The sequence below is a fragment of the Chiroxiphia lanceolata genome, chromosome 4 (genome assembly GCF_009829145.1).
Source record: "Chiroxiphia lanceolata isolate bChiLan1 chromosome 4, bChiLan1.pri, whole genome shotgun sequence".
NCBI lineage: Eukaryota > Metazoa > Chordata > Aves > Passeriformes > Pipridae > Chiroxiphia > Chiroxiphia lanceolata.
The window spans coordinates 26,808,456-26,833,612 of NC_045640.1; the positions used below are offsets into that span (position 1 = coordinate 26,808,456).

The 25,157-nt window shown below is 36.4% G+C and overlaps 1 protein-coding gene across 2 annotated transcripts in view; it reads right to left on the minus strand.

Moving 5' to 3' along the window:
- The window catches only part of GABRA2 (gamma-aminobutyric acid type A receptor subunit alpha2), a 62,260-nt gene that overhangs the window by 35,733 nt on the left and 1,370 nt on the right, over positions 1-25,157 (minus strand). For both annotated transcript variants that reach the window (XM_032685675.1, XM_032685676.1), the window contains 2 exons: positions 23,170-23,285; positions 870-937 (listed from right to left, as the gene is read on the minus strand). In XM_032685675.1, the coding sequence (XP_032541566.1) occupies positions 870-937; positions 23,170-23,285 (184 nt within the window). The remainder of the gene's footprint in view (positions 1-869; positions 938-23,169; positions 23,286-25,157) is intronic.

Genomic DNA, 25,157 nt, shown 5'->3' on the forward strand with positions numbered 1-25,157 from the left:
TTTTAGAATTTGCCAAGTATTCAAGTATTTGTGTTATTCTACCTTAATGTTCTTAAGTTTGCAAGTAAAACTTTGTTACTGAACCTTCTGAGAATTTTGTTATTTCTCCCACACACTGCCTAGAGTGAATCAAACAACCTTCTAAACCTGCTGAGCAGACCAGGGCATAACAGGCAGTTAAAGTAAGTTTCAGTTTGTCCCTCCCTTCCCTTTTAGAGAAAACAGATCCTTCTTCTCAGTGTGAAATGTTCTCCCTAATCTCTGTATGATTTGCCATAAGCCTACAAAGAATTCTTTTCCTCAGAGGTTTTTACCGTTAATGTTTTCATGAAAAACTGTAATCCAGAGCAATATTCTGACAGTTTCTCTTTTTTTTTTAATGTTACTGACTTCCTTAAATGATTACTAAACAGTGGATAGATCTGTAGAATACCACAGTCATGTAGATAACCCAACTTCTAAGCTACATCTTTCAAGAAGTTTAGTTTAGACTTTCATCAGGTCCCTCAGTCTGTTGCCAATATTAGGGGTGCTCCTACAGTGCACCTTTCACTCCAGTTTTTCATCCAAGAGGAATTCAGTTCACTCATCTCAAGACTGCTTCAGAACAGAAACCAAAGTACAGTCAGTGGGGGCAATCACAAGATTCACTAGTCCAAATTAAACTGCTAATACAAGCATACTTGTCATGTAACATCTATAAACCAATTGCCAGCTTCAGAACTAAATGGGATTTGGTGCTTTCTGATCTCAATTAAATAGTTCCAAATTTTTTCACAGTAAGTCAAAGCAGAATACAAGCTTAAAGGCATTTAGCAGTATATATCTTACACCATTTACCCATATATGCAAAAGATTCAGCAACTCACCATATCAGTATCTGAAACAGGTCCAAAACTGGTCACATAGATGTTAGTGAAGACTTCAGTAATACTATCTGATATAAAAAGAAAAAAAAAACAAGCAAACATTTTAAATTGATAGTATTTCTTCTAACTTTCTATGCAAGATTATGGGACATTTTGAAGAGGCTTCTGTTCTTGTTTACTACTCCTAATCAATATTCTGGTGTAAAAACTGGGGGTCTCTGTCCCACTTAACACAGAAGTTATCAGACAAGAGTTTGTCCTAGGTAGTAGTTTGTTGCAGGTAAAAAACTATACAATGATCAGCAACTACACACATATTTCCCATTTCTCTACCAGCAAAAATAACCATCTTGGACTTAACATGGAAGTACAGTTCTAAACACAAAATGCCTTTGTCGCAGAGGTGTTATCTCTGTTGTTGCAGATCACTCCTATTAAAGCCTTTCTAGCTGAAGGCTGCTTTCTTCATCCTTAATAGCTTTTTCAAAGCCAAAGACAAGAAAAAGCTTACAAAGCAATTATTGACAACACCAAATATAACACATAGCAGCATCCTACTTTTTCATTGGGTGCGTTTTTAAGTGGCACATATTCTGACATAATAGTTCCTTCCCTTGATACACGACGCTCCTGAAACACTGTTATGGTACTGTAAATAATATAAGAAAATGTTCTTCCTAATCATTGTAGTCAGACAGCCATGAAATCAGAATATTAGATATTGTACAGCAGGGAAAAATAATTGCTGAATTTTCTATCTTGAGTCTTCAATTAGGCTCAAAATAGAATGATATTCACTAAGAGGGCTAGCACACACTTGCAGAAAATTTCTTACAGCAGTTGCCAACTACTGTCTGCATTCAAGACAGTCAACACAAGGAATTCTCTGCCTTAAAGCCAGCTACTGACTGCAAAAGAAAAATTTGAATACAACGAAGTGCAATTTGACTCATCACAGAATTTCCTGTTCCTAAAAATAATACAACTGCCTGTTATACAAGTGATCCTGCTGTTAGATTATGGTTTCCACATTTAATCATCATTTAATATGAATAGTTAATATTTTCTGTTTTCCTAAAAGCTACCGTTTGACAAATACATGGTATAGACAAATTTTACTTTTAAAATTACATTGAGGCCAACAGTATAATCCCTGCCCTTTACTGGGAGAAACCAGTGGTGCTCACCCATGACAGCAGATGCTCTACCAGCCACCAGGGAAAAGGCCAAGACTGTTCCATAAGCAGCTGCACGGGGAGCAGTGCATTTTCAAAGGCAGAAGCAAAGATATAGTGCTTTCAGAAAACTTCTGGAGCATGAGCAAGGAACATTCCTGCATTGTCATCTACAAGGAAACTTCCTTCTTCAACCAAACACTAGAATTCAGGACTTTGTAAAGACGTTCCTACAAAAAAGAATCTTTTTTCTAGTATCATCTCTGCTTTTTAAGGAAATAAATAAAGGCTGACTCTTACTATGTGTCACTCTGAAAGTTCAAAAGCACAATTCTCCGCATGTCCTGAGATATGTTTATTTGTGTGATAGAGACTTCAGTAATACTTTATGAAGCATCCTTACACAAGCTGAGTTGATTTCTACTCCAAACATCTTACAAACAAATTTTATGTCAGTAGACAACAAAAGGCGCTGAGTATGCACTGTTCTTGATATTCCACAAGGATAAAGTATGGGTCTGGCTGAAGAAACAGAAACCACAGGTACAGTTCAGAGGACTAGTGACTTCATGTTGTCAGTGGGAGACTCTCCAGAAAAAAAGATGATTATCTCCAAATGGTTACCTGGCACAGGCAGGAATGAAACAGAAGAGCGACAAGAGAGCTACTCTTCAGGAGGTAAAATGGTGCTGCAGGGACCATAAAATCATAATTACATAAATCATAATTACATAAATCATAATTACATAAAATCATAATTACAATTCCATGAAAAAAACTGGTGTTAGAAAAATACAGCCGACAATCAAGTATCCCAACAGCAGAGCACCAAGGCTAATTCCAATTATATTGGTATAATTTGAAGGAACCCTACTATAGGCAAAAAAAGTTACTGCACACCCCCGACCCCCCAAATAATTGGAAGCATGGTCCTCTTGTAACCTTATTCTACTGCTGTCCTTTGTTTGTATCTGATTTATTATTTGACATATGGGAATGGTTTTAAAATTTACATATAATAAACAACAGGACATGACATCTTCAGGCTTGCCTTGCATTCCAAGTTTTAAATTCAAAAAAAAAATCCCAAATTCTATAATATTATTTCTACACACTTCTGGATCTATCCTTCCACCAGAAATGAGCAGCGAAGACAGAGAGGAGAACAAACATATTGACTACAACTTATCATTTAATGCTATTACAACAGGTTGCCCCTGTTGGAGTGTGTTACTCACTTCAAATCACTTCAGATCCTTGAAATGAAAAATCAAGACTTGAGGAGCGGAGAGGCGATGAATGCGAGAAGCAGGAGCTTGCTATCTATAGACCCTCAGCTGCAATATCTTCATTTCAGGTTATCATAATTAAGATAAGGACTTCAATGTGTGTAAAAACTCCTGGCGCAAATTCATCCCTGATAGCCTCAAGAATGGGAATGGATGAATATCCATTGTGTACCTCTACTTCTCTTTTTTGCCAAAACTGTCTTAATCACCATAAAAGCAGGCAATGGTGACAGCAGTGAGTTACAACTCAGTTTCTCTCTCCTGAGGTGAGGGCTAACCCTGACAGCATGCACCCCACCAGGATGCTTCTCCTCACACCATGGAAGAAAATGGAGTAGGTAGAGGGTCTTGAAACAGAGCAAGAAAGGGGCAAGAGAAGCTGGAAAGTTACTGCATATGAGAAGATTGAGGGAAAAGGAAAAATAAGACAACACAACAATGGAAGGCAGGAAAAAAAGAAAAGAGGAAAGTACACAAAAGAAGGAAATGTTAAAAGAGAAGCCTTACCTGACTTAGATCAGGTCAACTTCTCAGACTACAGAAGCCAAAGATAAACTGACCAAAAAATAGTCAATAAAGTTAATATAAAGAGAGGAAGAAAAGCATATCCTTTGGAAGTAATAAAAGCAGTAACTATTAAGATCATATTTCACATGCTTCTCAAGCACTGGTTTCTTCTGATTCCCTTTCCTTATTTGAACTGACATGATATCATTACTGACAAAAAAAAATAAATCAGAAAGTAAGGAAAGGCAATAAATATACCAAATTGCAGAAGATTTATACATCCTTATCTATCCTTAGCTGGAAGATTTACTGGGTACTTTAATTACATTTAGGATTTTAAAAACATTAATTATAATAACTCCTCTCCAAAGATAATAATTGTATTATCTTTAATTTTCCATACTTGGAAAGCTGAGGCAGAAGGATTAAATTAAGTGTAAGTAATGTGAAGTACAGGTATTTACCAAATCTAGCTACAGCTGTCCAACACTAAGTATCCACACTGGAAAATGTCAACATCATTTACTTGTCAAAAATTAGAAAAGTGGTTCAGAGCTCAGCTAGAGTTGATATCAGTGCCTCTGTCTATTCCTTTATGCCAGCTCTCCTGCTGTGGGGATACCCTTTATGATGATCTGAAGTCCTGCTGACTTGTTCCTCGGTAGAAGAGCTGGCTCAGCTGAAGCAGGCTGTTTGGCAGAGAATTTGCAGTGGCTGAAGTCTAGATCAACACAGGTTGAGTAATGGAGATGATCAGAAAAGTCAGATGAAAAGATCTCTCCTCAGCATGTACCAATATGTCAAAACTGGAAAATTCCACAGCAGCATTACAATTTTGAATGAGTTCCTTTGGCCTGCTTCCTGTCAGGCAGTTTTCAAAACTCATCCACTTTCATTCAAATGTCCCTTCTCAGCTGCCTGAATCTCTGACATGGTGCAGAGAGATCCAGTATCTGTTATGTGAGATAGCTAGACATGCAGGATTGGGCATACCCGAGAGCTCTCTCTTTCCTGGAGAACTCTGAGGCAGGATCATTTTAATTTTCTGACTATTTTTCATATTTGAGAATGATCTGTGCATTGCTCATTCCTCCTCTCACCGAAATAATCTACAGTGCTTTCTTCAGAGAGAGTAGGGATAAAACAGGCTCATTCTATGTATGTTTAAAAGGAGAGAAGAAAGGAGTGTGATCATTGTAAAGTCTTCAGAATGAACCATCAGCAAGGTTCCAGATGTTTGTTTGCATGAAGCTGGCTATGTTATTGATTAATATATCAAGGCTGTTTTCACAAGAAAACAGATTAGTATATTGGGTTGGATTTTTTTTTCTAATTTGAATTTTCAGTCAATAAAACTGTAAATACATTGTTTGGGCAGCTAAAAAAGAAGGCAATCTTTTTGATGTAATCTAAAGCCATCAAAAGTATTCTTGGTGGGACAGAGCTTTTAAAACATACATATGCAGTTCCAATGCATAGTACAAAAAAATTTCTGACAAACACTATTTTGGATGTAGAATTAATAGTACCCATGAGAACACTGTAAGGCTGTAAATAAAGAGCTGCTACAGCATGTAAAAAAAAAAATAAGAAAAAGAGAAGTGAAAATAAAATACTGTTCTTTAATTACATTAAAAAAAAAAAAAGGAGGTCAAGTTGCAGTGCTATGGGAGCCTTATCTGAGGATTTATGAGTTTTTGTGGAAGTCAAAAGCTTGATGTTACTTTAATTATTTTTCTATAAAAATTATTTAACTAGAATTGACATTATTCTGACATTGTAATATAGTCTCCAGGGGCACGCTTGGCAATGTTGCCCAAAGGCTTTGAAAATGTCATTCGTAATACAAGTCAGAAATTGCACAGGTGAAACAGCCAGGGTCTTAATCCATCAAACACTGTTCCAATTCAACATGTTGCCCTTATCTGACAAGCTCCTTAGTGTGTCTGTTGACAGCTGAAGATGCTGGCTGACTGGCTGGCAGGGAATGGGAGTCAGAGGAGGTCATGCAACCTGAAGCCGTAAGAGAAGCAAAATCCACAGGAACATAGATATTTCAAAATAGTGCCATTTCTATATGCTTGGTTTTGGTGGTTTATGTGACAGTTCTATTTATCCAACTACACAGCATTTTCATTCATTATCCACTGTTAAAGTACAACAGTTTCCCCACATATGCCTTACATAAATACATTTTCAATTTGTAAATTGAAGCCAGCTGTGAGAAGAAACAAATTCACTTCCCTCCTTGACATCAGCGCTTCACTTCCAATGGTCTCACTCTATCGGCAAGACAATTTCATAATATGAGCCATAATTCTCTTTCAAAACTCCATCTTTAACCAACTGTGTGTAGAGTAAGCTTATCAGTAAGACCTAGTAATATCTGTAAATGTTACTATTAACAGTTGCTCTCTTGATTCACTTTGGTGTAAATAAAACCAGAATCATGCACTGTACTCAGTTGCTCATGGTATTGACTAGAACAGGAATATATTCTGGATGGAGAAAGATACAGGATCTGAAAGCCAGTAGGTTAACAGAACCTAACTGATTTCCCTCTGAAGAGCTTATATCTATTAACAGACGCTATATCATTTACTAAATAGCCTCATATAAAATCTATCAGAGACCCTCCAAAGGCCTACACAGAACTCAGGAAGTTGGGCAGTCCTGTAAAGCAATACCATAAACACCATTATGTCATTTAGACTGAAAGAATACTTGGCTTGTGTATAAGCTCGCCCTTTTGTTTCAGCAAAGTAGTATTTGTTATTCTGAAAGGAATAAAACTGGTACAAAATAGTAGGAATTTACTATGATACAAAACTTCACTTAAATGTGGGTGTATCTTTAGAGATGAATAAGACTTTTTGACCATTAAAAAAACACACATTGACCTCGAAAAAAAAACTAGATAAACTGTCAACACCCTTTTCTTCTGTAGCAGAAAATATGACTTGGGAAAGGTAACAGCTTTTTTTAGGTGTAGATTACCCACAAAATGTGCACAGAATGATATGTAGGCACATCTGCAACTCAAATAATCTGGTATATTGCCACAGTCAGTATTTACTCTTATTTGTCCTATATGTAAAAGACATTGGTGCAAACCATAAGAGTACTGTTTCTAGACAGCAAATGAAAAAATTGTTCTTGCTGTGCTGAGAGAACATGTACAAATTACTAAGATAATATTCACATGCACATGACAGACTTGGGGTTTAACTCACTCAAAAAGAAGAGTGCAGATCACACACAAACATTGTCTTTCTACTTTTTCTTCTCTCTCTCCCAAGAGACCTTTCCAAACCTTACTGCTTCAGGTGACAAAATTAAACACATTTCCAAAGGGTCCTATGAATGAAAAGCCTTGGACACAAGTGACATTTGAGATTCAGTTTTAACTTTATTATAGACTTACTCCACAAATTTAAGAAAGTCACTCAAGGGTAGGGCTAAAGACTGATTTTGGTGCCCAATTATCTCTTTAAGTATATTGGACAAACTCCACAAAGTTATTTAAGCTCCAGGTTTCCATTTAAATCAATAAAATTAATCTGAATGTCTCTGTGGTTCAGATCATAATGACTAAATTTTGCACTTATATTTGTCTGAATCCCCTTTAGTCCTAAATTGCTGTCTAATATTGTCAGTACCTAAAATTCCCTGGCTGCTTATATTTTCACCTTAAGGCAAAAATATCCCGATGCTGCCAAGCAGCTTAAAGAACTGGCTCTCAACCAAGTCCCAACAAGTTCCTCAGACTATAAATAATCACAAATTTACTGGGCCAGAAAGACTTTGAGAGAGAAAGCAAGAAAATAAGCAAAAGACTGATTCCACAGCTTAGTAGTTCTCATGGGATATAGCAGACATAAATTGAAGCCTCTGCTTAATATCTAATTATTTACACAAAGCAGAACAATTCCTTCCAAAGACTGAGGAAGCATGCTCTGTCTTAGAAAATTCACCTTTGTGGTCAAGATAGAACCCAACACACAGTAACTGAGTTCATGTCTCTGCTTTAAATTAGAGCATGCACTTGACTAGAGCTGCTCTCTGTCTAAGAGGTTTCCATTGCACCTGACTATCAGCTACTCTCATGGCTCTTTTCAAGAAAGGAGGAATGGCATGAGCTCTAGAGGAGGAACACCCCTGTGAACAGATGAGGAGCAAGGTGGTAATGTTTTCACCCCCAAACCTGGATGTTTCACGTGTCGGTAAGAAAAGGCTTCAGCTGCACGTTTTCTTCAGCATTTTTAATCACTCAGCTTGACAGAGCCCTACTCAGTTTATTGATTTTATGTACCACCTTTGTAGACAGTTAAGGCTATGCCCACACCATTTCTGAGGTGTGCCACTATGCCTAGCTTTACCCATGTTCCACACAGGATGCCCAGCTGTCTGAAGCAAGGAATTCCACTATACATGAGGTCCAGGAGTTGTGGACACTGGCAAATCTAAGTCTTCAGTCTGTAATAGGGCTGAATGGCTCTAGAGTCCAACAGTAAAAACAGAGATCTCAGTCCATGCTCTGACACATATGTAGATATTTTATACAAAGGAAAACATCTCCAGTGGAAGAAGCCACTTTTGCAGAACAATCAAAAGTCCTGTATCTCCATAGCAGGGTTGGAAAGTGGGAGACATTGATTCAGATCCCTTTTCCAAATCAGGTAGGGAATAAGTAAGAAGTTTAAGCTAGAATGTAATTCAGCCCTGATGAGAAGGCTACTGTACTGACTGGTGCAGCCTATATCACATTGGGCCAATCAATCTAGCTTGAGTGTCTAGCTTGAATCCTGCCAGTACTTCAACATGAGAGAGACTTCAAAGCAACCCAGAAGTGCCTAATTTAATTGGTTCTTTGCAAGGGGAAAAGAAGATATTTAGATACTCTCACTTGTTACTGCTGGACTTCGTAGGCTTTTGACACCTCCAGCAACATTTTGACAATCTCAGAGGTATCCACTGCCAAGTGATTAAGGAAGCAATTAACTATATAGACAGCTTTCTGGATTTTTTCCCTATCTTTTAAACAGAGTATTCCTCCAATTTACAGGTTCATTGTAAAGATATTAATAGAACATGGACGCTTTGGTTGTATAAATGCTTGCAACAACTGGGTAATTATAAACAGTAATCTTGACTATGGTACAATTAACAAAGGGAAAAACAAAACGTTGAAAATAAGTGAACTAAATCATTGGGAAGGGCAATCTAAACACATAGGCAATGTGAAATTTGTTCCCATAATGCCAGACTACCATGGAATCCACCAAATCTCACTTTGCTCCCTTTTCATTACATCCTCACACACCATGGGAAAAAAAAAAAATTAAAAAGCAGTCAGCTCTAAAATAAACTACCAATGTGAGTCAGTTTTAGTTAGCATTGCACAAAACATTCAATGGGAACATGAAATTGAAAATATAGTTGAGTTTTGCTGAATGAAATGTGATCTTACTGAAATGGGTTACTTAAAATGTTGAACTAAAAGAAACTTAGCTAACACAGGACACATTTGTCAGCAAATCAAAACTAAACGTCATTCAAATGAAAAATAAAACATCAGCACTAAACCTTGTCCTAAACAGCTTCCAGCAAGATGGAAAGAGACTGTTTATAATAACCAGGCTGAGTAACAAATAGGACTACTCCATTGTTTAGATCAACTGGATGAGTGTGATAAAGCTAAAATGAACCAGATTGTCCCAACACTCTCTAAATAATGAGACAGAGGAAGACAAAGAGAACAAGAGCACTCAAACAAGTCTGGAAATGGAAGGGAGCAGACTTTGATAAAGTAGAGCAGTAATTATTTAAACTGACCTGAATCGGTGTCATCACACAAGTAGGGAGGGCAAAGTTATTGTTCTCATGCAACCGTATTTCTGTCTACTCTGCTTAGAGACTTGTGCCATTAGAAAGGAAACCATAACGTGAAGGTAAGGCAGAAAATTTCTCAGATTTATTTCTGATTGTCAGAACTTATACTCAGAAGTCTTCCTCTCTTTTTTTTTTTCCCAAATATGGAACATGGAACATCTTGGCAAATTCTGCTGCATTATCCTTCTACGCTACTTTCAGGTTTAATGTATGTGCTTTATTCCAAGCCATAGCATTTACAAACCATCTTATTTGACATACTCACTCTGACAGCCCCTCCTGCATACCAGACCACATCTACCCCTAACAGCAGTATCATTTTTAAAAAGCAGCAGCTTCTAGTTTCTCTTCACAGTCATAAAGCAGCCAAGTCTGGGCTTCTTAAGATATGCTTTTATTGCACGGTGGCTCCAGACTCACTTGATTTTAGTTGCTTGCTTATTTGCTTGATTATCTCCTCTTACGCAGGCCCAGCTGCTTTTCTAACCAAGAGCACTCATCCTAGATGTTATTCAAGTTGGATTTTAGGAGGCACTTTGGCTTGTGCTGGCAACATGTCAACTTGCCAGTGAAAGTACAATTTATGAAAGGAGGTTCTCCTTCAGGACCCTTCCGCATTCTAAACATTAAAAAAACCAAAACAAAAAACCCCACAAAAACAAAACAAACAAACAAACAAACAAACAAACAAAAACACACACCCCCAAAAAAACAAGGACCTGTGAAAAGGCCACAAAATTCACACTGGAATGGCCAAGAAACTGCGATATAAAACAGATAACATACAGAGGATTTCACTCTTTAACTACACACTACTTTTTCTAAATTAACACCATCACAGTGCTTATTAGCTTGCTAACTATTTAAGGAAGATTTGGGTAGCATGCCAGAGCCCGCTGAAGTCACTGAAACAGTCTTTCCCTGGTGATGCCCAGCTTCAGCAGAAGCCTTTGGAGAATGCCTCTGTGGTCAGCCATGGCAAAGAAAGTTGTCACCCTGGAGCTGACAGAAACTGTGACGTAGCTCTGGGAAGGACAGTCTTGCTTGTTCTGTGGCAAACACACCTTCTGCCACCAGAAGTTAGCATCTTCCCAAAGCTTGCTGCTATTAGAGCAAAGTATGAAATTCACATGTTCCAAAGTCCAAAAGGCTGAGGGAGCTCCTCTAGAGATCAACAGACATAAGAAAGCTTTGAACATGGTGATCCTTTCAGACAGACTAATTTTACTGTCTTGTGCTTAGTGCCTGGATACTGTAGTCCTGGATCATACAGTCATTAAAAATGGAGCTACAGTTCTTTTATCTTTTGGTAGCCTTGTACTTTGCATTCAAGCATGACAGGAACCAACGGTAGAAAGAGGTAGTACTTTTATTTAATAGAACTATGTATTAGTGGGCACTTTTAATGCATTTTTTTGCCTCTGGATCCTCAAATATATTTTTAATAGGTAATGCTGTATAAAATTTCAGAAGATTGTGACAAACTGTCAAAAACAAAACAAAACAAAACAACCAACCAAACAAACCTAGACAGCATTATAATCCTTCTATCAACCAGTCAGCAGTTCCTATTTTAAGCCAGGTGAAACAACTATGAAGTACAGCAAACTAATGTTGATCCAGACTACTCTAATATTCTCAAAAAAACTAGCATGAATTACTAAAATCAGCTGGAGGTTGTGTGTATGTTAACACCCTAAATATCTGGTGTGCATAAGAACATGTAGACATACATTTTCTTTCCATGACCCTGTTCCTCATGGTTGCTAAAATGCAGCAAAAGGAGGAATAGAGGTATGGATTTCAAGATACAGCACAAATCAGACTGGCTGCCAAGCTGTCTTTCTTTTTATTTTTAAAATTTTTTTGCTTGGCAGGACAGCTCTTGGAATGGTCATGGATAACAGGCTTCTTGCTAAACAGGAGTCCTGACAAACAACAAGTTCATGACTTGATCCAACAGAGAATCACTTTAAGACTTAAATCAAATAAGTACCCCCCCCAAATAAGCAAGAAATACCAACATGGTCAGTAATGGAGCAATTGTTTTAAATCCTATTTTAACATGTTACAGAGTTGTCAGTTACTCTTCTGTTATCTAGTTAATAATAAAAAAGGTCTAGACTAAGGCTGTGCAATGTGTCTACAAGAAGTGTACCATAGCACTCAAAAGTCCCATGGATGAGTCACTTGAATGTCTCCAAGCTAGTTTGCAGATAACAAAGAATCTCCTCTAAAACATACTCCCAGGATACTCCCAGAGCTTGGATTAAGTAGACTCAAATTTGTCTTTTATTTTTGCCTGTGACAAGAGAATTCGCCTCTGGCTGGCCATGGGATTTTCAGAATCCATCACGCTTCTATACGCAGAAAGACTATATATTTGGGGCAATAATCTGATTTTAATTAACAGGTTGGACTTTTTTCAGACATAAATTAAAAAGCAGTATTTTTTTTATTCGAAACAATGCCTAATATGAGTTTATTTAGAATCCACCTTTTTAAAGTGCATATTCTTCTAAACAGACACTATGACTTTGTGAAAATGCAGGTAGCATGTATCACAGAATATCATTTTAAAATAATTGGTTATTTTAAAAATAGCATATTATGCAGTAGCAAACAAGATTATCTGTTCACTTTTTTTTACGGTCACTAAAGAAAAAATGTCTAGTAGAAACATAAAGAATTCTCTGATAGCTTTAGCACCCAGCAGATGGAAAGGGATTATTAAAGATGTGACCATTTCCTTATCTCAAACAACAGGTATTCATATTTCTCCCTTATCATTTTTACTTATTTATTTATTTTTCCAGGTGAAAGTCTCCTCCCTTTTGTTCAGAAATTGTATGAGGCAAGGCAGTAGCAAGTTCACATTTAAAGATCTAGTATAAAGAAATTCGCTATTTGGTGCTCAGCTAATGCTATCGACACAGAAAAGTACTGTCCATGGAACACTATGGAATGCCCTCAGGATGGCAGGGCATCCTGAGGGCATTATAAACACAGCACTGAATCTAAGGCTAAAACTTTTGGTTTTCCTCATTTATATACACCACACTCCAACTGCTCCTCAGCTTCTTCTCATTCAGTTAACCTTTAAATTTTGAAAAACATAAATTACTTCAAAAAATGAGCATAAAAAGGCTTCTCCAGTAGCCTTTAGATTGTCACTCAGAATGAATATGTAGAACATTACACTGGTGTATTAAGGGCAGGAATTGTCCCTTCAACTCACCTCTAAATTCTTAAAGATAAACACAGACTCTCTTCCCTGCTCCATTCCATTTCTGCTCTCTGGTGTTGTGCTGAGAGGCTCACACACTTGAGAGGATGCAAATAATAACTCTAATAAGCTCTATTAACTCCAAGTTTCCTGATAGAAGTGGTCTGAGGAAGTAGGACAGCTAGTCCTTGTCTTAGGACAACTGAGAATGGATACTAGAAAGAAAATGCAGGGAATGTGTTGGAACACAATCACCTCTCACGAATGAGAGAATCAGCACCAAGCAATAGAGACCAACAAAAAGAAGAACTAACAACAGGTCAATCATTCAGTCAGAAGATACACTGCTTTCATGACATCTAGGTATTTAAGGAATCAAGAGAATGTAATTTTTTAAATTAAAAAAGAAGAAGGTGTTAAACATAGACAGGTAACTCCAGGAAACTACTTTCCAATCAAAGATGACAAATGCAAGCAGTCTACAAGATACAGATGTCGCCTTACAATGCACAACAGTTTTTAACTGATTTTTATTGAACCATATGTTTCAGAACATAGTGATGGTCAGTAGTCCATGGCACTGAATTTGAATTGCAATCAAGTCTATTAGTCATAACACTACAAGATTATAAAATACTTAATTTACAGTTTGTAAAAAACACAGATTAAGCAAATGGAACATGAGGCATCCATGTTTTTCCAAACAAATTGCAGATAAAGGTGCATGATCTCTACTGGTTCGAGTAAAAAATGGGTATGCAGAACCAAATATGTAAGTAGGTATATTAAAAAATGAATGTAATTTGGTTAGATGCAACCATATCCAATCTCTGCAGCTGCACAACTTTACTAAAGAGTGCACAATAATCCCAGGTAAGAAGGAAATTGATTTACATTGCCTTCACAAAGTTAACCGCTCTAATTATTAAATAGCCCTCAACATATGGCAAGGAATTATGGAATGTGAAGCAATAACTGTGTGTTACAAAGTAACCACACAAATGGTTCCCAAATAGCAACACCACTTCTAGAAGGTTAGCAGAATCATACCTTTCATATGTACAAATTCAGAAAACTAGTGCTGACATACTCTGTACTATAAAGCAAACTATTATTAAGGTGACAGCGGTAAACAAAATTTCCTTTAGCTTGTGATTAATTTCATTCAAGCATTAACATGGAAAAAACAGACATAAAATATGTTTAAAGATTAATCTTGACATATTAATGTGCTTTGGTTCTTATAATTAAAATTTATTAGACTTTTGACAGTATTAATTCAAAATCTTCCAATGATGCTTTAATTTAGCAGATTGGTGAATTGGACAGCAACACATCCACTATAGCTGCTTCTTGAGACAGATGATTCATTGTTGAACAACATTAAGGTCAGAAATTCAAATGTATGCATATACCATAAAAATACAACTGCTTATGCCATTCTACTTTCAAGTTTCCAAAGGATATTTGAAAAAACTATCATACAGCTGTCTTAATCTGCCTGTTGTTTAAAAGTGGTCGCTGTATAGTACTACAATTTTATCTCCCTCCTTCACTCCCCATCTCTTTTGTCCCGCCCTCCTGCCCTTTCCCCCGTTTCTCGCTCATGGTGGTTTTTCACCTTGGCTTGTATTACCCTAACGCTAGGTTGCTGAAAAACAGCATTTTGTTCTACATCATCACCAGTGGCATCTTTAGAAGCCACTGTTAAATATTAATAGTAGCCACTAATACCGACAATTAATACAGACCAAAATACTGTAAAAAACAAAGCCGGCACAGTTTTAATATACAGGCAATTACAATGGCCTTCTATATGATCCTTGCTGATGAAACACCCCTCCCTCTCTTCTCTCCACATTATTAATTCTAAAAAATTGGATGCACTAGATTGTGCATTGAAAAAGTTATTGTTAAAAATGGTCACAAAATGGTGGCATTGCAAGAAAACAGATACACGAATACGTACTCAGGAATACTGCCAGAATCAACAGATCTATCTCAGACCACTCAACAACACCAGCAAAATTGTACTGGCACCAAAGGAAGACCATACAATCTGTGGATAGAGAAGGATTTTTGCTTTCTACCTACCCAGGAATCTGCCTCCTCCATCCAGGTTCATTAGATAAGAAATCTTTCAGGCAGCTGGATATTAGTGACTGTGCCTGGGAGGTGGGTAAGGCAAGTCTGGGTCTCACGCCACAAAAAAAAAGTAGACAGCTGCACCTACATGGCATGTCTCACCTGGATTTGGTTAAAGCTGTATTTACATGGAATGAAATAAATTAATGACATTTTGGTCAAAGAAGACAAGTGGACATTTTCTATAAGAATGTACAAAGTAGGTATTTAGAAAAGGGAATGGTAATATAAAAACAGAAGAATAAAACAGGAGGAATTTTGGAAAGTGTCTTGGGGCACTTCAGAAGGGCAGTGTTTAGAGGTTCCTGGGTGCTTCCCGAAGAGGTGTTGATTTCTAGGATATAGTGTTGTGCAGCTTTTCCGTTCCCTGTACTCTGCCAAAGTAAATTGAGAATGATTCAATGAAATAGAAATGAAATAGAAATTAAATACAGTGCCTCGCCTTTAAAATACCATCTTTTTCAATATTTAACCCTTTTCAGGACCCCAGTTTATGGTGATGGTAGGAGAAATGTGGCTAGAGTCACTTTTAGTCTATTAGTCAAGTCAAGAGACTGCTGAATGTTAAAAAATACAAGGTAAAGACCATAAAAAATGGATATATCCTCTGCATTTCTGCAGATCTTTTTTGTCTATCCCAAATCTTCTATTTATCAGTGGATTTTTCATGAATAATAAGCTCGAGAGTTGTACAACATTTTGCATTCTTCTGTTCATAAGCAGTCTAAACTATTCATCTACATGGATGTTTTTATTCAACTATATCTTCAAGAACTGACATACTAAATTTAATTTTTTTCACTTTTGTCAATTCAAATGGAAAACTGCAGCCATTATTTCAATATCTTGCTGGCTGTCAGTCACAGAATCTTAGAATAATTTAGTTTAAAAAGAACCTTTGGAAGGTCCAAAGCAGAGCCAGATCTGAAGACGGATCAGGTTGCCCAGGTCATATTTTGTCAAATTTTGAGTGTCTCCACAAAGACGGAAACTCCACCACATCTCTGAGCAGCCATTATCTCTGCAACTGTTGAAAATCACCATCACTGGCCTAACAGTTATGAGCTTGCCTAGTAAAGCTAAGGAGGGAAAAAAATAATTCTTGTTCATTTTTTTGTCATTTTTGATTATGTATCATAAATAAAGATAGTATTATTACATTAATTTCACCACAGTCATGCCTTGAATGTAGTAGAAGCCTGTTGTGCTATGCCAAATGTATGTGTTGTGGCAGTTTTTTCTTTCTGGGGTGCTAAAATACAGGAAATATACTTAAATATATATTTACCATCAGAGGCTTCAAGAACAAAGGTTAAAAAGCCCCCAGCCTTTTCCATACAAAGAAGCTGAAGGAGTTCTCCATGTTCACTTAATCCCAAGTTTTCAGTTTTCACTGAAAATAAAATGTCAAAACTTGCCAACAAATTGTCTTGAAAATTATGCATGACTTTTTGCTTAAATATTGGTTGTTACCACACAAGCAGAAATCAACAGCTCTAAAATAGTCATGCCTATTCCTATCATAGCATGTTGTAACTGCCATTTTTTCTTAAATCAAACACACTTTTAAGGTTCATTTTTCCAGCTCGGTGAAGAGCAGGGTATTACAAATATTGTCTGCATCCTATATATCTAAACCTAAGAAGTCAAAGGCCATCAATGTTTTATTAGCCGCTCTTTTAATAGTTCCTCACCAAAACTTTCATAATATTTTTAGGTGATTATATAACTGAATAAGAGATCTCTATAGCTTCCTTCTTACATTCTTAATTAGCAGTCTTTTTTTGGTATATTTTATTAAAGAAAATATTTGAAATGTAATTTTCTGTGTGTCTCCTATACAAAGAATGCACAAAATGGAGTACTCCATGGCAGTAAACATCAAAGGATTTCCCTGATACTGTTTATAAGTACATCTTTCAGTGTAACCCAGAACATTATTAATTTTGCATTACAAAATCTCTTTGTTTCTAGAGAATTACTAACAATTTTGTCATTGCAAGCAACATATACATTGATTACTACAGTTTAAATTCATTTTTTACTTGGTTAAAATCCACTGCTAAAAATCCATGAAATCAGTTAAAATCCCCCAAAGTTATCCTGGATGAATTTCTAATGCACTTAAATATTTCTGAAAATGTTTCAGAGTTAGATTATTTAAATAATAATTATATTTCCAATTCAGATGGCATTATGCAAATTGTATCATTTCACAAGGGTAATAAAAACTTTGGGACTATGATGTTGCAATCCTTTGGTACTTAGGTATTTAAACTAGTCAGCCTGAATGAGAAGCAGTTCTATATTTCAGACAGAAAAAATCTTTGCAAGATTTATGTAACATGCTAAAAGGCCTTAATACAAACCAGTCAACAGTAGAATACCTTGGATATCAGCAAAACTACTGCTTTTCAACTACTTTCTAAATAACCCAAAATAACTGCATCACAGAGAAAAGGTGATATTTGTCTTGGCCCATCAAATCTCTCTGAAAAATTCAACCATCCCGTCAGTCTTATTTACAAAGAGCATCAATGAGCTACACAGAAATTTGCAGTATTTGCTTTCACGTCTGCCTTGTAGATGAGACAAAAGTAAGCAAAGCTTTAATTCAGCCTTGGTGTCGTCAGCAGTAATTCTAGCATTAGAAACAAAGGCTGATGCCTTGCCAGGAGAAAAAAAAACAAACAGTACTGAATATACATTTTCAGTGAACTGGGAGATCCTCCCAGACAAGATCCTTTATAGGCATAGATAACTTTACTGTAAAGTAACTAAATTTCTGTTAACTCTTCTGAGGTGTAACATTTTGTCACTTTGCATCAGGCAACATTTTCCCTAGCTGCAATATTCTGCACAGTGATAGCATTCTTTTTATTTTGCTACCCTCACTCTTCATTTATTCACAGACTTTAAACAGATAGACAGATAGATAGATAAACAGACAACCTTTGTCTAGTCACTCAGTCACTATCCTATTCTACATAATTTTTGCTGATTTGTTCTTCTGTATCAAAGAGATTTCTGAGGGTTTTTTACCCTTCCACTTTCCTAATAATTCATTCCCTGGAATGCTTATAGCTACGACTTAGTTCTGTTCTTGGATTTTAGTACCATCTGCATGCCCTGGATAAGTAATTAATGAGATTTTCATATCCTCCTCTCTACTGCTTTTCCATTTTTTATAAAGAACACTTTTTGCCAATACACATTATCCACAACACTGACATAAATTAACCTGAGTTTCTCTCTGACTCCTCTGAAAGCACTATTTTGGGAAGATTCTATGTGGTTCTTCCAGGTAAAAAAAGAGCATACAATAGTTTACTTCTTTGTGTCCCAGCATAACTACAAAGATAGTGGGATTTTAGAAAATGCAAGTGCTGCTCTGAATTGCTCTGGCAGAGAGACATTACCATTTCCAAAAGATGAAACTGGAGCCAAGAAAGGCTAAGGAAGCAACCAGAACTGAGTGGGGAAACTGCAATTTTTTTCTTTAAAAACACTAGTAAAAGCTTTCCAGTAGTGTTCTGCAACAGAAATAGTCAAAGAATCTTCTTTGACGATACACTGAATTTGTATTAAGCATGTTGGGGGCTGACAAAAACCGCTAAGTCTGGAATGCCCAGCTAGGGGACTGGTGCAACTACAAACTTTTTTGAAGCTGATTAAAAACTCTGAATCACAGAGATGTGTAAATATACTGCCCTAAACTTAACATATTCCAGATTATCAGCATATGATCATGGCCCTGTGTCCTGGTAACTGACAACATACAACTATTTGATAAACACAGATAGAAATATATATATGTATATAGCTCTCCTGATCTGGGGGGGATGGGTATTCTGTGAAAAAATGGGGTTTGGAGAGCACTCCATAAAACTTTCAATCACTGAGTCTGATATTCTACACCACTACACTGATTCCATGCAATGATATATCCAGTGCTCCAAAAATGAAAGATCATACCCACAAGTGCTCAGGCCTCACCATCTCTTTGACAACAACGGTCAGCTACAATTCCTCTCAGTTCTATTCAGTTTTCCTGCCCAATGTATTTACAAAATTTTGGGGAAAAAAGGGGTTTGGTCTGTTTGTAAGTGAAATGCAACAGAGATTCTTGTTTAAAGCAATCAGAACATCTGAAAGCAGAGATGGATCACTCAAAATGGAACCACAGTGGCCTTTAGTTTTCACCTACCTACTGTCTCATCTTCCTCTTTTTTTTAACAAGCAGCATTCACCTCTTTGTTTACAATGAGAATGTCACTCCTGAAGCTGGTGAGACTGATCACAGTTTGAGGAAGGATCCTCAAATTGTGTAAATTTCCATAGTTCTTCTTGATGTGAATATGGCTGTTGAAATTTCAAGCTATGAAGTCCAGTCCTCTGTCCTTGTAACCTCCCTTGTTTGTTCAGTTTTTTTCCCCTCCAATATTTTTTTTTTCATTTTCTGAGCCTTTTATTCAATTATGTTTTATAAATTTGGTAGAGTAGAACAGACAGAAGTTCTATAGCTGTTGGAAATTACCAATTTCAAATGTGAGAAAGTAATGGAGGTTTAGCTTATGGAGGAATGGTCAGAATACTGAAATATTCAACATGATCATGTCTCTTCATGGGGCAGAGGAGAGCAGACACAGCAGACAGATAATTCATCACTTCTAGATTTGAATGCAGCTCCATCTTAGCTTCAAAATTCTGTTCTCATTATTTGAAGATCTAGATTCTTTTTTGATTCTTTGCTTATTTTTTTGTTATGTGGATTTTCTTTTCTACATCCCAATAAAAATCAAAGGATTTATGAAAAAGTGTTACCCTAGATGTCTGGCAAATATTACAGTGAATAAAGAGAAAAAAATATTATCATGATTTTGTAGAAAATCATAAACAATCAAACTCTTTCTCACTTGTCATTTGCAAGGCTGAACTTCATACAAATTAGTGCTAATGACATAGGGAATTTGTTTTGAAGCCAAACTTGTAATTTATTTTGATGCCTAAGCAGAAATGGCATGGAATGTTTGGGTAAAACAGTTCCTGTCAGAACTAAAAGTGCAGTTGAGAGTGTTCTACCTGCAATCCTATGCTTAGCATAAAATGAGTATAGAGAAAAAATTATCTCCCCTTGAATACACTCATGCATATCCATACAAACACAGTAGGCTGGGGTATTATCTAAGTCATATGAGATGTCTCTGGCTTCAGAGGATTGTGCAATGTCTTCTTCTCCCTGCCCGCACCCCTTTTGCAGGTTATTTCATCGCTGTAGTGTTCATACACCATTCAAGGATCCCAGTTGCTAGGACAGCAATAGCCAACAGCCAAAACCTGTTTATACAACAGATATAAACGACCTGTTTATATCACCAGTAAAACTTAAAGCTGAGTCGTCTACGGAAAAGAGTACTCAGTTTTGAAGTGTAGAGATGTATCAGTAAAGCATCAAGTTACATACTGTAAGTACTTACACCAAGTCTCCCAGTAAAATTAATTACAAATCTATCCCTCAATTCAAGAACTAATTCCCAAACATACATTTACTCAGCTGAATTTATATACAGTCTTTCAAGGAGCCCATATGTTTCCATTTTGTGGGTCAATGGTTTGCTAAATTGATGGTGTTAAGCTAAAACTTTTCATTACTAAAAGAATGAGCTGAATTTTTGCTCTAAGACATGTCTGAAAATCTTTCACAGCAAGTGAAAGTGGGCTGATGGACAGCTCTTGCTTTCAGAAGACTTTAAAAGAATCCATCTCAGACCCTGGACTATTTCTGTTGTAGCACATGTTAGGCCAGATTGTGATCTCAGTCATAGTAGAGTAGCATGATTATGCAAACTGCTATGCCAAAGTAAACATTCTACTAGTTTCAGCTGAGCTATTTCAGATTTGTTAAAATGCAAGAACAGAACTTAGACTAAGTATATTAAATTAATGATGTGTATCATGGTCAGAATGCAGTAATCTATGCAAAAACACTTTTAGAAACTGCCAGGGCTTACAAGGCACATAGTGTTGAAAAAAAAATTTAATTATTTCCATATCTCTTTTCAGAGTATAGGTCAATAGAGAAAAAGGGATAAAGTGCTACAAAATTCCTGAAATATAGAAGTCCATAATTACTATGCATTATGTACAAAAGCATTGTCTGGTATACTTCATATCACTGATTATCACAACTGGCACTTACAAGTATTCTTTTAAACTGTAGGAATCCATCCATCCACAACTGAAGTATTCTTGAAGATTAAGATTAATGTGTCATGAATCATCACGGTTTAATATGCATGACACAGTTCCATTTCACACATGTTCTGCATGGGTTGATTGTCGTGTACACTAATATCAAACAGATGTAAATTCTTTAATTTTTGTGCTCCCAAAGTATGTTTTAATTACCTAGGAGGTTTCATGCAGGAAAAGAGGAAGGTATTTTGAAGTAGATTTAATGAAAAGTCTAAAATCATGTTCTTAACAATCTAAATTTTAATATTAAAAAGAGTATTTGATATGCAAAGGAACCGCAGACTGCTCTGATTAAATGGCACATTGCTTGTTGTAAACAAGAAAATAAACTTTCATTATTTTTCTAATAAAATACCTGCCAACTGAACATGAGCTTGGTGATATGAAATGTTTCTGCAAGTCATGGTAAATGTATATAATGCCTAAATTCTTAAATTTCGGTATTTTGCAAAGAAATCAAAATTCCATGTAAAATATCACTATATAAATTCTCACATCAACCGTGCTATAAGTCCCATTTTATGTATGATCTAAATTAAAATCTTCAAATGTAAAATATTTCACAAGCCTCCATTATACAGAGGCCAGAAATGGACATGAAAAGATATCCTAGGTTAAAAAAACGTATAATGAGAAAGCTGTTTCCAGCCAGCGCCAGCTCCCACTTTCTGCTGTGTCAGATGCAAGCTATGATTCTCCAGGACCAGAAGAGCAGCAGAGCCACAGGTTAGGATGGAATAGTGTTGGATAAAAACTGTGAGCTTTAACTAATTCCTAATTTGATCAAACTGAGTTGTTACTGTAATTTCCATGGAAGGTAGAGCACGTCTCTAGCTTTGGGCCCGATCTTACTGAAATCAACAGGAACAGGAATGACTCCCAGGGATTTTGCACTAGAATTAGTTTCAGCAAGCTGAAACAGTTTCCACTTGAAAACGATAATTATCAAAACTCTTACAAATAATAACAGTAATAGTAACAGTGTTATATTTGATACCTACATGTTAATGTTAGCATAAACAGAGATACACAGTAATAGTAGACAAAATATTATCAAAACTAAGATATTCAACCCTTCCCCATGCCAGAGATCTTTTTGCACAGTAATGTTTTCAACACCACACAAATTATTTAAATTTCTTGCCTACATACTGACATAAGCTGGCATAGAGCTTTAAATGAAAATATGAACTGACATTTTGAAAAACAGTGGACAATCATGGCACTGGAGTGCAATGACCTCTGTCTTCCAGTATTCTCTTTTTTCTTTATTTCTTTTTCCAAATGCCTAAATAAGTGCAAGGTGCCCAGAAACAAAATTTATATTACCAATGAAACCCTAGTTCCAAGGAAGTTAAAATACATATCCACTGAATTTACTGGGCCGATAAATGAATCGACAGCGTAGAATTCACACACACCACACAAAACACTTGTGCAGATTTCTAAAAACATACATTCATCGCATTGCAGGAAATCAAGCCTGCATTCCTTGTTCAACCAAAATTCCCTGGCTGGAATAACAGCTTCAGATGTTATTTTTGTTCTCATTCTGTTTTACTTTGTTAAATCACCGGGTTTTTTTTTTCTTTTTACTTAAGATAAATGTGTGAAAGTGCCTCCTTTCCATTCATAGATGTTATCTTCCTCAAACTTCAAATGATTCATCTGGGTGAATGTAGTTATAAATAATTTATCAAGATACATACCAGTTGTTAGGAAAAAAAAACCCTGAAGGAAGAATATCATTGCATAAAATCTGAACATTAAAATTGATTTTTAAAAAATCAATCTTTAATTGGTTTTATTACCTCCTAATCCAGGTCTGAGGCGATTATCATAACCATCCAGAAGTCTGTCTAGAATTCTTGTAAAGATGGTGATGTTATTCTTAGCTTCATCTTCCAGGGAGTCAGCCAGCACTGATCTAAATGGACATTTTACATTTTAGAAAATGCTAGTTATGTTGTAAGATACACTCAACATGCGGTTTTTTCAGGCTGGCCTTTAACTTGCTGCACTCTAACAGGAAGGGTGTAGTTAACAGTATATAAGCATACAATTTACATGTATATATACAACAAGTTCAGAAATATGAGTCAATGACATACTATTTAAAATTTCAAGGAAGTAATTTTCCAGTAGTCTCTACTTCCAGTCATCGTTGCCTCACTGTGAATGCTACTACAAGCTCCAATACATTTGGCTGTGTAGGTGAAAAAGCCTAAAAGAGCTTCCCAGGCCTCAGTGGCACATCATTTAAGGACCATCTCCTTCCAGCTCTGTCTTATCTGTCCTTACTTAGGTATACTCTATCTCTGGATAAATCCTGTGGATATGCTTCCACCCAATGGTCATGTAATGTACATGACCAGAAGAACTAACATGAGGGAAAACTCCGGTGATCATGCTCAGGGAGTCCTCTGACGCCAGCGGTTGGTGGGTGGAAACAACAATGCTGACTAGCAAGCTGCAGGATAGCTGTGAATAGCCTTCATATTTTTAAAATGTTATTTTGTCATAAAAAGCATTATCTCATATTCCACTAGATGCAGACAAACCTTACAAAAGTTGGACAGAGAAAGAAATAATAAATAAAGAATAAAGAAGAATCTATAGATCACTGATTGTTTCAAACTTCCCCGATAAGGAAAGAGACATGACAGCCTTTATGGGTCAAATCTCTGTGGAACACACTAGGGACTGGAACATGAACCTGCTGCCCAGGCAGCTATGGTGCTTAACACTCCTCTGGGACCTGGGCACCCAGACCAAAGGGGTTTGGTGTCAGGGAAACCCTCACATGCAGAAAGCCTCACACATGCAAATATTACTGTGCCAACAATTTTAAGCACCATGCATGTGAAATGCATGAGCTCATTATATACCAGTATATTGATATCAAGAGAGTAAAGCATCATATGCTACACGTATTACCATTTATACCTTTTCCAGCCATCTAAATTTTTAACCTGAAATGTTTGAGTATTTATCATCTCTGAATGAACTACTGATCAAGGCATTCTGAATGCCATAAAAGCAAGCATATTTTCTTCCTCCTCCAAACCAAAAGTAGGTTTGGGTGATGCTTTCTCTAAAGCAAGCTATAAAATGACTAAAGACAGGGCTTTCTGTTGGTCTCCAGTTCAACAGCATAGAGGAAGTATTTAAATGTAAATCATTGCAGTCGGTGCTTTCCACCACATAAAACACATAATCAGCCCAAATCAGATAACTTTGAAAGAACACATCAAAATGTCATGCGTGATTTTACTGATGTGTCAGTTTTTTCTTAATTTTAATTACTGGATGGTTCATTTTTTTGTTTGTGAAATGTATTTCTGTACCATAAGTCTCTGCCATCTTTAAGCCTCTCTTTAAGATACAACAGTTTTTTGAACCCAAGACTCCACTAAGAAATTAGATCTTAAAATTATATCAAATTAGGGTCAAATCCTGCAAACTTTACTCAGGCATAAACTCCTTAATTACGCATGTAGTCTCTTTGACGTCAATAAGATTACTCACTTGAGTAGGGTTTGCAGGATCTGGCCCACTGTGACTCAACTAATATTGCACCATAGTTAGGTATAAAGCGAGATAGAAAATGTAGTTTCAAGAAATATTTTGTTCCCTGGGAAACAAACAAAAATAATTGCAGACTTTTAAAATCATATGAAACTTGCATTATTTGTCATACAACCCTTACCATATTAGGACAAGACCTACTGCAGCCAAAGAACGAAAACAAGTAAACTGAAGTTACAAACTAGAATTAATTACAAGTTTAGGGACTTCA